Genomic DNA, 13,027 nt, shown 5'->3' on the forward strand with positions numbered 1-13,027 from the left:
ATGGTAGAACGTGAGTTAAGTTTTGCAAAGTCAGGAGAAACTGATTACAAAAATGAAACTGAACCTTCGACTGAACTTCCCAACGAAAAACACGACAACGATGAGCTCGACAAGGACTACAGTTTTTACCGATTATTGGTGAAAAACAATATATTTAAACTTCTCGACTCTGCGCGTATGCACCAATTTTTTATAGAATTTTATTTATAGGCCTGCGTAGATTTTTTTTACAATAGGGTGCAAAACTTAAATTTGAGTACCTAACCCAATATAGGTAGTGCCCCAGTCCCTAAAGTCTAAAATAAGCAATAATTTTTTTCTGAACACAATTGTTTAAACAATAATAAAACTGCACAAAACGGTTTTTTTACCTGTTGTTTTATTTTTAGCTTTTCAATTTCAAATTGTTGTTGGATTCACAATGTAGCAAAGTAAAGATTTTTTTTTCTAAATGTCTGACAACAGACATTCTATTGACCATTTTGGAGTATTTTAAAACTAGTCCCAATCGCAGACAAAACGTTAATCTATTTTTCCAAGAGTAACTTTTGGTTTTTTTCTTTACACAAAACAACCCATTTGGGTAAATGTGCAAAAAGTTTGATGGGGTACAATTCGGCATGGATTTCTCCATTTAATAAAATGTTTTAAGAACAACCATAATAATAAATGGTAGAAAATACGTTGTCCAACGGTATAACCACAAAAGTTAAGCACGGGTGCAGCCGCACACTCTGTTCTCACCGTGCGTGCGCCTGTGATTAACGATTATAGATTTGTGTATACGATTTTATTGTTGTATTTTGTAATAGTCCACCTAAAGTCATGCGTTTATAGGTAAGCGTCGGGCTTGCCTTTGGTTGCAGAAGCTTGATGACGAAACGGACAAGTCGCTGAAGTGCGCTTACATTAAGTTGATGCTGGTCTCTCTTCAGCACACCGAAGGCAACTTGAGTCTGTTCAAACACGGCCCACCAGTGTCGTTACAGTTTATCACCAACAGCACTAAATCGGTAATATTAACGTGGGTTGGAACGCAGGGCGTTTATTTTAATTTTAATATAACGGTCCCTAGAAAAATGTATATAAATATTATAACTGTTGCTTTGCGTGCCCGACGCTACAGATAAAGGAGCTGATCGATTCGATGTTGGTCATTGAAAAAGACGCCGTCGAAGAGAGCAGCTTGATGCAAACTTCATCCGTGTCGTCGGACATGACCAGCTACGCCACGTTATTAGCCACCGACACTTTACTGCAGGCTTACTACGCTAGATCTGATTACCCGATCGACACGTGGAACCTGCCCGAGAAAGTCGACTACCCCATCGGAATTCGTTCGGCGTCCAAATGGGAGAAGGCGTTATCCTTTATGCCGGCGGTTCACAATTACGCGATGGTCGACGAAGACGAGAACGACGAGGTGGCCGCGGCAGTCGACGAAAAAGAAAGGTGAGTTTCACGTTGTTGTTTCGTGTTGTTTACAATAGTATTATAAACGTGAGCCGTTAGTTTGCACAGTTCTCGAGCTTCCGCAGCGAAAATCGAAGACGAAGAGGATTCCAAATCGCAGCCTTCCGGCGAAACTGATCCGTAAGTCGCCGTGATTTATCAATAATTCGAATATTACTTAAGAGCAGATCTTAGAGGTCTGTCAGTGACAAGTTTGGCCACTCTTGATTTATAGCGTGTTATCATTTTGTAGCGCCATAAACAGGTTTAGAATTATGTATTTTTTTTTCTCTATAGATCGGTGTTTATAAAGGGTATAATGTAAAGTTCTGTCAAGCTTCAAAATAAGCACTTAGGATGCTCTATGGGTACAATAAATGATATTAATTTTTATTTAATTTTAAAACTATTTAAAATAAAACTCGTATCTCATTAAAAAATAATAATTGTACAGATTTGAAATCAGCAAAAAAAATGTTTGTTGATTTATATGTAAAATGGTTTTTTAGTATCTGGCCACAGAGTGGACGGCATGTTACCAAAACTAACATATAGCATCCGACACATCATTTTGGGTTAGAATTCTATTCTCAATTCAGTGATGCCCTTAGAATTATTTTATATTCAATTTTTACAAATTAGTATCATTTTTTTGGTAAAAATGTAATTTTTGTGAAATAAGTTTGTCTCTAATTACATGCTTTTCTTTAACTCCCTAACATGTACGTACGTACATACGTTTGTACGGGTATTTTTCAAATATTGCAAAATTAATCCCGATGTCGTACAGGACTGAAACATGGCCAAGACACTCATCTTGGGCGACAATACAATATCCTGTAATAATATTTGGACTCGGACATCCAGGTCGCAAATACTGGGGGTCATTTCACTAAAATGTCACGTTTTTTCAAATCTTCCAAAATTAATTTGGCGATCTACTCACTAATTATTAAGTACTTTTAATAGAACTAAAAAGTAAAAAATTAAACATTTTTTTTTAAAAAATATGTTTTTCTAAAAATATTAAAAAAGTTTAATTTTTGACTAAAAAGAAAATCGCGGCCCCTATTCAACCGAGTCCAAATTCATTGAGTTAAGTATTTTGAAATGTATGTGTCACACATTAATATTGAACCAAATTTACAGTACAAAAAACTTACAATACAAACCATTATCTGAAATATTATCTGATAAATTTATTAGGGACTTTGTTGAATAGGGACCACGCTTTTCTTTTTTAGTAAAGATGTTTAACATTATTTAAAATTGTAGTTAACTTTCAGTTGTTTTTAAAGTAATTGAAATTTAAAAAAAATTTGCTACAATTGATTGGTAAATTATTCTTGTAGTAAAATTATTTTAACTATTTTTAGAAAAGTTTTTTATTTTCTAGTGTCTCTAGTCTAACAAGAATTATTTTTTTAACCCTTTCGTTCCTGGAATTTTTTTTTTTCGAAAAAAAATCAACAATTTTTTTACGTATTGTATTGGACTGATATTGGTTATCAATATTGCTGTGTCGATTTTTTTAACATCAATCTATACTAGAACTTGTGTTTAAAGATATTTTTGATAATGATAGTACGTTGTTAATATTTTATTCGATTTTTAAAGTTAAATTCTCGTACGATGTCAGTAACGAAAGGGTTAAATTTTCGTGGCTTCTCAAATTTGAAATTTAAAACAAATTAAAATGATACCTCCTTAAAACAATTTTAATGTCAAAATGTAAAATGTAAAATGTAAGGACAAAATTGTTGTTTAATTAAATGTAAGACCATTTTTTAATGAGATACGAGATCTATTTTAAATAATTTTAAAATTAATATAATTTATTAGACTCATATCCTAATTATCTCATTTGAAGCTCGGTAGAACTTTACATTACACCCTGTATATGAAATGTACGAGAGCCAACGGTAGGAATATATTACCGATTTTACTATTTGTTCTTGATACCAAACTTCAGATTGAGTACCTATTTCATTAATAATAAATAAATTTGTTTTATCAAAGTGTGTATGAGATGCATACATATTAATAACGTACGTGCGTCATGCCATAAGCCCCCCCCCCCATTCACCACTGCTAATCGTGGCTTATTTGATTGGTTATGTCTTATAGGATGAAAACCGAAAAAGAATGTAGGAAAATAATGACTGACGAGCAAATGGTCATCAACGAATTTCACGATTTCCGATGGTACGAACACAGCAGATTAGATGGTTCCCTGAGGCCTCTAAATGAGTTCTGCATAGAAGGGTGACTACATATTATTATAATTTACTCATGTCCGTATTTTTCATACGTTTTTAAATTATTGGGTGGGTACAGACATCCCGAATGCTATCATGACAAAACTCAATTAGATTTGGATGAACAAGCTGTTAATATAGTGAACAAAGTGTTGCCGGGCCGCGTCCGTCTTACTTTAGATCCGGAAATTATCTATAGGACAACCGAAACCGAATTAAAAGTCACCAATCCGTGTAAAAAGCCAAAGTTCAGCGATCACGACCAAACTCTGAACATAGATTTCTCCGATAGCGGTATGTCTTCAGAAATGTTGTTACCTAGTACACGTAATGGGTCTTTTATCAGCATAGCGTTTTATTTGATCAGAAAAGAGATTCCGAACAAAGACACCTTAATAGTTGTATTTTTTCTAACTTTCCTGACTGTTTTATTTTCATTTTAAAAGCTGGTGAACAAGATATTTGCAATGACACGGCAGAACAGTATGATGATACCGCTCAAACGCATGGTGGCACAAACCTCCCACAAGATATGTGTGAAGTAGTTCCACCGAATAGCTGTGACAAACCAAAGGAAATCCAGTCGAACTGTCTTAACGATAACAATGTTCCACCGGAAAACGAATCTCCATGTTGGCACAAAAAGAATATTTCACCGAAAATCCAATCTACTAATTGTCTTAAAAATGATAATTCACCGGACACCGGAACAGCTTGTTGCAACCAAAACAATACTCAGCCGGCCATCGAAATACCTTGTTGCGACATAACTAATACCCAACAGAATGACGGATCTTCTTGTTGGCACAAAAATATTGTTCCGCCGAAAACCGAGTTTTGTTCTAACCAAACAAATCCATTGGAAATAGAACTTCCTTGTCGTGACATAAAAGATGCTCCTTCAAACACTGGATCTCCGGATGGTACAAAGAATATTCCACCGAACATTGGAGAGTTATGTAACCAGTTTCAGAATGAACGAGTGTGTAATAAAAGTGATGGGGCAGAGAACGTTCTTGATATTCATAAGTTTAACTCGACGAACGAGTCTTCAAACACGACGTCAAACGGTATTACAGACAGTCAAGGGTGTCGGCCGTTAGAACAAATCAATTTGAATGTTACTCCACGTCAACTTGCCAACAAAATGTGCAACCTGGATTCGAATGTTTATTCGTCAATCAATGACATAGCGTTCAACAGGTTCATTCCATTTGGACAGTGGTGTCAAATGCGCTGCGCCGGCGGAAACGAGATGCCGGACAATCGGCAGACTTGCATTTGGCCACAAATGCTTGCTTCTCCGACGGTAATGGTGGGACAATTCAATCATAACTGCTCTCAATTGCCCAGGCCCATTTGGGGGGCTAATCAATTACCGCCCATGAGGTCGACGTATAGAGGACAAAACGATTGTCCAACTAGGTCCAGGATACCCGTTCCCATACCCCGACGTGTCGATCGTCCTGTTTCGTATCATCCGGGCTCCAGAATACCGGTGGCCATCCGAGAAGTACCCTGCCATTCTCCCACGAACAACCAAGTGTCATTCGAGAGCTCCTATAACTCCAGCGGATTACACACATCGTGCGAAGCTCCGAACGATCGACGTGGCACCTACAACATACCGAACAATCGACGTAGCACCTACAACGTACCGAACGACAGACGTAGCACCTACAACGTACCGCAAGACCGGCGTGGGACCTACGACGTACCGCAAGACCGGCGTGGGACCTACGACGTACCGCAAGACCGTCGCGGGACCTACGACGTACCGCAAGACCGCCGCGGGACCTACGACGTACCACAAGACCGATTTACTACGTGCGACATATCACAAGACCGACGAGGAACGTACAACGTGACACAAGACCGGCGCGGGACCTACGACGTACCACAAGACAGACGTGGGACGTACGATTTGTCGAGCCAACCGGCCAGTACTAGCTGTTGTCCTACGGTGACTAAAACGCGTAAGATAGTGACTTCGAAGACTGTGGAAACGACCGAAAACGACTGTGAGCACGCACAACAAAATGACGTTCTCCAACGGCCTCGGCCGGACACCGGTGAGATGGTGGACAACTTCCTAAGCGACTGCAATAACGCAGAATTTGTGGCGCCCAGATCACTGACTGTACCGGAATGTCCTTATGTAGATATTGATGCTGATATTGACAACCCCGTACCTCAGGACTGGCAAGACATACTGGACGATCGGAGTTCGATAGGCTCACAGCCGTTGTCGATTGACATAAGTCCGGAGTACAGTCCGAACCACTGTCAAGATCAAGCGGCCAACGACTGGGTTCTGCCCGAAGCGTTCCGGGCTAACTCGTATAGCTCGAGCGGAGGCCCAAGAACCATAAGCGATTACTATGATTCCCGACCGTTTGGCCTGAACGATTCAGATTCAATTACAGGGGCAGGTGCGGCCAACAACAGGAGAGCGTCTCGGCCAGTGTCCACTGGAGCGTTGAACGCTGCTAGAAATGCAAATCGTCGACGAAGCTTTGAGAGGAAAACTTGTTAGACATATAATTTAAAATTAAATCTACTCTTAAAGATAAGAATGTGTGTTTTATTATAGTATATGACATTATAATTGATGTCTGTAGTATACTGATGTGTGTGGGCTTAATAGCTCAAGTAGAAGTGCTCGGGATTGCCGGGTAAAACTATGAGGCGTAAGAGGATGTGTAAGCTGGTGTCAAAACTAACTTAAACTTAAATGTTAAATAAATAAAATTGAATGTTTATTTTGGGTTTAATAATTGTTATTAAAAAACACAATAACATGAATTAATAAAATATCTAATAGCCTCTTTAGTACAACAATTTGATGAAATAATATAATTATATGAATGCGTTAAAACTTTCGTGGATTGATATATCAACTGAGTGAGTTTCGGATATATCCACATCGAATGTTGTGTGCCAACGTTTCGTATGGTCACGGCATTTGAACAGTCGAGACCACTATTGCCCTAAAGATGGACTCTGCAAAGAGTCCGAAACGTTGGCACACAACATTCGATGTGGATATATCCGAAACTCACTCAGTTAATATAGTTATTTTATTTATTTTTGACCCAACAATTTAATAAATACTCGTGAGTAACAAATTCAGAAACAAATATAATACCAATCATGTAATAATTATTTCGGCATAATATTAATAGCGTTATAAAAAATAGAAAAAATATGGGCGAATTAATCAGATTGGAAAAATTACAGCTTTCAATTGATTTAATGGCTAATGTCTGGAATAATTATTATTGTCTTTTATTTTAAGGAAAGCATTATGAATAACTTGAATACTTAAGTACAATTAAGCAACAAATACATAAAAATCACTAATATCATTGAAAAAGTGTTGGAATTATCAATTATTATATATTATTATTATTATATATGTTAATTGTTAACCAACAGATGCAAAACTAATTATCAATCAATATAATATAAAAAAAATTCACTACTTAGTTACATCACAGACATCTGACCAAGGCCGCTATATATGTGTGTGTGGTAAATGGTAATAACGTAAATTTTAATTTAAGTGGTGGTCAATACATTATTCAAGCTTCAACATACACATAATATCATACATCGGACGAATGGTATATTTTACAAATTAAGTATTTAGAATAAAAATGTTTTGGGTCGAGAATGGAATGTGTGGAATACTGGAATGTTTGTATCGTCAAAATATGCACAAGAGAAAAAATCTGGGAAAAATGTTACTCATTTTAACGGTGGTCGGTTTTTTACAAATAGGAGACATTTTATATTAACTTATTCAAAAAATAATAATGATTGTCTATACTCTATACAAATATTCTATTAGCTTTAGAATTTGGAAAGCAATCCTAACACATGCCGTTCTAAGGAGATGAAATTTATACTAGTAGGAAATTGAGTAAGTATTCTATATTAAGTACAGTCAGTTTAGGTAATATATTTCTGTAAAGTTAAACATAATTCTGATGTTATAAATATTATTACCTGCCTATTAGTATTAAATAAGTAATTTTTTTCAGTATACTAAGTTAAATAAAGAGTAATTATTATTTACAGAATGGGAATATAAAATAAAGTGTATTAACTTTTAAAATGTATGTTATATAAATTTAGGTTTTATATAACTTATGACAAGATTTTGTTCAATAAGTAGTTTTACTTTAATTATAAGATAAAATTATTTAACATTAAGTATAAGTGGAGTTATGTCGCAATCAATAAGCAACAATAAACAACAACAAACAAAAAATAACAACATTAAACAAACAAATATTATTTCTAACAAAACAACAATATTTTGATCAATCTAAAAAATTAATTTGAAACTATGTGATGTTATTTCAATTCCGGATGATATTGATGTTTTATATAATTTCAACGTCAATATTAAAAATTGAACATAGGTTTTAAAAACCAAAAATGAGCCTTAACTAAAAAACGACGTTTAATTGTGAATTATGTTGATAATAGTTGAGAATGTAATAATTTTCGATTTTTATGCGTGGACTTGATTAGACTATACTTACGACATGGTAAGAAGGAGATTTCATTGGAAACGAAATTAATCACAAGTATCTCAAAATAAATTGGAATGTACGTCCCGGTTTCTAAACGAGCCTGGTTTTTCCAGGACAATTCGAGGAGGAGAGGGAGTGGTTTACCCAATAGTAGATCATATTTACCATATTGCTGTAGTAAGCTAATGAGGGGAAGTCACGTGACCAACAGTTTCCCCTCATTTTGGTTCTGTATACAAAATCAAAAACGAAAATACTTATTTCCATGATGACAATGTTATATTGGTTTCATCGTTGCTCATAAATTATGGTTGTTTGCATTGCTGTAGCTCTTGCAGAGCGTATGGTAAAATACAATTAGTTTTCCATCGTTTGTAATTATTATTTTAAAAACTTCTCAAATCCCAATTTCCATCTGACCTAACCATATATTGTGAACCATAATTAGTCCTACGGTTATAAATAATAATAACAGATGATTCAGTTAATTTGTTGACAAGAAATTATTGTCAAAAAATAATGCTGAAAGGGGCCATATTATGTATATCACCAAATATCTCCCCCTCCGAGCACTCAACTGCATTTAACTCTAATTGCAAACCTTATTTGTTAATATTAATAATTAACCAATAGGATGATCACATTCTATCAAAAATAAATTTAAAGTTTTATTATTGTTTCCTTTAAATAGTTTTTAGCTATTTTTTTCTAAATTAATAATGTGTTTTGTGTTCAAGAGGTTACCAATAAAAAAATAATTTAAATATTTTTTAAGGCCAGCGAAGTATTTAGATACTTGTAATTAACCTTATCCGGCAAGTAAATAAATAACGCAAATGAATAAAGTAAACTCAAGTATTATTATTATTTTAAAATGCTTACAATAATACTATAGGTATATGTTACACAAGAATAATTAAGAGTTTTCAAATAGATACATTTTACAATAGTGTAGTATATTATATGTCATTATGAATACAAGAAAGTGTACACAACACGTGAATTTAAATGCTAGGTATTTGCGATTATAATATAGGTATTTTCTCAGTGTAGACACACGCAAAAAGCTTAAAAAATAAATAACTTTTACTTAGAAAAACTACTAAATTAGTGATTTAACTATACAAAAAACAAAAAAAAAACAAAACTTAACTGAACCCAATAGTAAGAGTAGGCTCGGTACGCGATGGCAAAAACCGTTTAGTAACGCTTGCTATGAAAACGCGATTTCACAAGAAAACACTAATACCTAATAAATAATAAATCACGGATAAACAGTAATCCCAGCTAATTTATTAGTGCGCTTTTGTGCAAACAACATCAAATTATACTATACTATATTATTCTACCTACGTATAATAACACTCTAAATAAATAATATAATTACATGACTAAACGGAATAGTTTTAATAGTAAAACAAAAAACCATTTCGAGATCAACTTATTTTAAATAACATAATATTATAGTTTTTGTATAACTTTTATGGTGTAGATCGGCCGTGGACTGCGTTGAGGATGTGCTGTCGACCGCACGATCATGATACGACACAACCTATGCACACGTTTGGTATAATATTATATAATTAATATCGTTATTAATTATCTGTAAAACAATATTTTACACGGATGTGTGGCAGGCAAGTAGGTTGGTAGGTAGGTAGGTAGGTAGGCGGGCAGGCAGGCAGGCGGGCGGGCAGGCGGGCGGGCAGGCGGGCGGGCAGGCAGAAAAAGGGTAGGTAAGTAAGTAGGAAGTTACAGGATGGTTCTTGTTGCCTTTAAACAGGCGCCTTCGGCAAACGGGCAGAGGACTAGAACGGCGGCGCAGTCGATGTGGGATGTGACAACAATCGACTCGTCGAAGCGTTAAACCCGTTGCGTTTTGTGACTCGTGAGCAAAATATCATCGTCATTGGAGTGCAGCACCCGGGGCGGCCGTATGGTTTAGCGAATGGGTAAAACAGTATAGTTAAGTAGGTAGGTAGGTAGGTAGGTGAATAGGGAAATTCATATTCGTGCGGTATGTATCGGTTCTCAGACTAGATGTCCTTCGGTCTCGCTGGGCTTGTGCCCGAAAGTGGTGAAATAGTTTTGCGCCGAAAACACCGTGACGTCGGGCGGAGGATCTTGCTGGTTGTAGTATTTATTGGCGGCGGTCAGGGGTATGGGTATGGCCGGCGGTGGTCTGTTGATCAGGATCGGTAGCGGCGGCACGATCCGGGACGTTTCCGGCATTATGGGCATAGGAGGCGGCGGCGGCATTTGCTGGTGGTGACGGTAAACACGGCTTTCTGCATGGAAAACAAATAATAATCAAAATGAAAACGCGTAAAAAAAAAAATCCTTTAAAGCACCTGAACCGCTTTTTACAAAATAAATAAATAATAATAATAATAAATATCGGCACCTAATTATTAGTTAATTGAAATAATATGTTATGCAGCGATACGAGAGCAAGGTTATCGCCGAGGTCGGCGTTCGTGTTAGTTAATCGACTAAAAATAATTGTTGTCCATCACCAAATTACCCCGTGAGAGCCAAAATAGTGAGCGTGTCCGTCTAAGTTGCGATAATAGTCCGAGGGCCTCGAATGGAGATTCCGTCCCTCCCGTATGCAATTATTATTATATTAGTGGGATCATGCGAGTGAACGAGGTGACGAGGTAAGCATGCGGATGTTGTGGTTTGTTTGGTCAAGAAAAAAAGCACACTTAGGACTACTTTATCGTATCAAAGACAATTATTTACCCAGGTTTATGTTGTCGTGAACGTTGTACTCGGCCATGATGTTTGGGTCGTAGACGTTGTCGTCCGTTGTGTTGTAGTACTGATTATATGGCTGAATTTGATCGGAAGCGGAATGGCTGGATTCGGTGATGAAAGGATAGTCGATTTGTTCAATCATGTAGGACTGTTCGACGGCCGCCTTTTGCCGCTGATCGTCCTGAAATCACACAAGTCCAATATTTTAGAATATTTTTCTAAGTCATTCATGCTAGTCGCGTTACGTCTCGTTAACCACTCACGTTATATTCTGGTGACACGTTGGAGTAGGTCTCAGTCTTGTCCGATGTAGAAGAACTCGTGTGTTCCTCGTAGCTCGTGTTGTTGACATTCATTTCGACGCCGGTCTGCGACTTGTCGATCCCTTCTGTACAATAAAAAAAATTCCATGTAATACCGTCAAAACATAAATTTCCACATTAATATCCAAAATTTAGAAGGAGCAAAACATTTCCGACTTGGCGAAAAAACCGTCAACAGCGAAGAATGAACCAAACACTTACAAACTATAATACATTATAACTTCTTTCTTATGTCATTACAGTCTACATCCATCAACTCAATTCTCATATTTCACTAAATTAATCATTGTTTTTTTTTCTTAGTTTTTCTTCATCTTGTATACATCATAATGTACTTATTATACTTGTAAAAACATTTATAAATTGAAACAATTAGAATTCTAATAAATAAATAAAAAATGATAAAACAACCCGAGCGCTGCACTGTGCATTGTTCTCCCCGTCTGTACATGGGACGTTAACGTTATCGCAGAGGAATAATTAACTGACGAGATTAACGACTAAGTCCGGACTGAGAATGTTATCAAAAAGTATTTTCAATAGACTGGTATATACGGAGAAAACACACTGGTAGAGGGTCGCCTAAAAGAGTATTGGGAATTTTATCGAATAGCACGGTATTGCATATTGAGAGAAAAGTGCGATTTATGTCAACAAACATTCACAAGTGTTTCAAACTTTTTGTTTAGTATTAAGTGGAAAAAAAACATTAATGTAGAGTACGTTTGCAGATTTTTATTCTAAAAATAATCTCATACACAAATAAACTTTTGTCAGAGCTCAGAGGCTCACATCCGAAAATGAACCATTTCGAATATTAATTAATTAGTTATTGGTTTGTACTTTAGCGTTTAGAAGATTATTTGAAGTGTTAATACTCTGTTATAGATTTAGTTCCATTGTTTTACTCACTTTGAGTTTGACCCTAGTCCCTAAAGCATAAACACAAACAACATGTGACCAAAGCCTTTCATTGTATTAACAAAATAACGCCTAATTAACAATTAAGCTAAAATTTTAAAGAAACATATAACTCCAATCCCCTATTAGATGGAGAATACAGAGCCCAGTTTGAGTCTACATTGGTAATATAAGGCATAGTTCTTAGGTACAGATCTATTATCTAGGTACGATCTATTATTGATTTTTACAATTGGCGCTTACTCTTGTCGTCTTTGCCGGTCTTCTCGCGATTGTATAGACAAAGTGCGGAGCAGAAGATGTTCACGACTATCACAAGACCAACGCATATTATGGACAACAAGATCAGCAGTGAGCTTAAAGGTTCTGACGTGATGCTCAGACTTATGTCTTGCTTGGGTGTTAAGCTCAATGTGGTGACTTTTAGGCTTTCCAATGCGTATGAACTGTCTCCGTATATGTTGTGCGCCATTACACCAAACAGGTAGGTCGTGGCCGGTTCTAGTCCGGTGATTAAGTGTCTGCTCTCGCTGCCCAAGTCCTCGTAATGGTATGTCTGCTTGTTGAACGCCCTGTACCGGATGCGGTAGGTGGCCGGTTCGCCTGTAACAAATCAAAACCAGTCACTATTAGCATGTAGCATGATATATAGTTCAGACTGGGGTTCACGGTGTTCAAAGCGAAACGGGTGAGAAAATTAAAATAAACATAAGACGAGACAAACACGACAGAATTCTGTCTGTTTTATACAATTGTATAAATCCGACGA

At 36.3% G+C, this 13,027-nt stretch overlaps 2 protein-coding genes across 2 annotated transcripts in view; one reads left to right on the forward strand and one right to left on the reverse strand.

The window, feature by feature from the left end:
- LOC126844797 (uncharacterized) lies at positions 1-4,061 on the forward strand. Its single transcript, XM_050583209.1, has 7 exons — positions 1-175; positions 838-1,013; positions 1,127-1,452; positions 1,522-1,593; positions 3,580-3,717; positions 3,790-4,004; positions 4,057-4,061. The coding sequence occupies exons 1-7, from the start codon at positions 1-3 to the stop codon at positions 4,059-4,061; spliced, it is 1,107 nt and encodes a 368-aa protein (XP_050439166.1).
- Positions 4,062-9,964: 5,903 nt separating this feature from the next.
- LOC126844583 (nephrin) overlaps positions 9,965-13,027 on the reverse strand; it is a 51,961-nt gene continuing 48,898 nt past the window's right edge. The window contains exons 16-19 of the mRNA XM_050582874.1: positions 12,502-12,861; positions 11,278-11,402; positions 11,000-11,195; positions 9,965-10,542 (exon numbers count right to left, since the gene is read on the reverse strand). Coding sequence (XP_050438831.1) covers positions 10,286-10,542; positions 11,000-11,195; positions 11,278-11,402; positions 12,502-12,861 — 938 coding nt within the window. The 3' untranslated portion in view covers positions 9,965-10,285. The remainder of the gene's footprint in view (positions 10,543-10,999; positions 11,196-11,277; positions 11,403-12,501; positions 12,862-13,027) is intronic.

Source organism: Adelges cooleyi, unplaced genomic scaffold, assembly GCF_023614345.1.
Source record: "Adelges cooleyi isolate 19-005CV unplaced genomic scaffold, UGA_ACOO_1.1 ACOO_flye_CR_arks_rails_tigmint_CR_PRNA_651, whole genome shotgun sequence".
NCBI lineage: Eukaryota > Metazoa > Arthropoda > Insecta > Hemiptera > Adelgidae > Adelges > Adelges cooleyi.

Bases quoted from the DNA above. Each gene is read 5' to 3' on its own strand.
- LOC126844797 (XM_050583209.1), top strand. From the start codon at position 1: ATGGTAGAACGTGAGTTAAGTTTTGCAAAGTCAGGAGAAACTGATTAC. The intron at 176-837 runs GTATGCACCAAT...ATGCGTTTATAG, and splicing joins TAAACTTCTCGACTCTGCGC to GTAAGCGTCGGGCTTGCCTT. The intron at 1,594-3,579 runs GTAAGTCGCCGT...TATGTCTTATAG, and splicing joins CCTTCCGGCGAAACTGATCC to GATGAAAACCGAAAAAGAAT.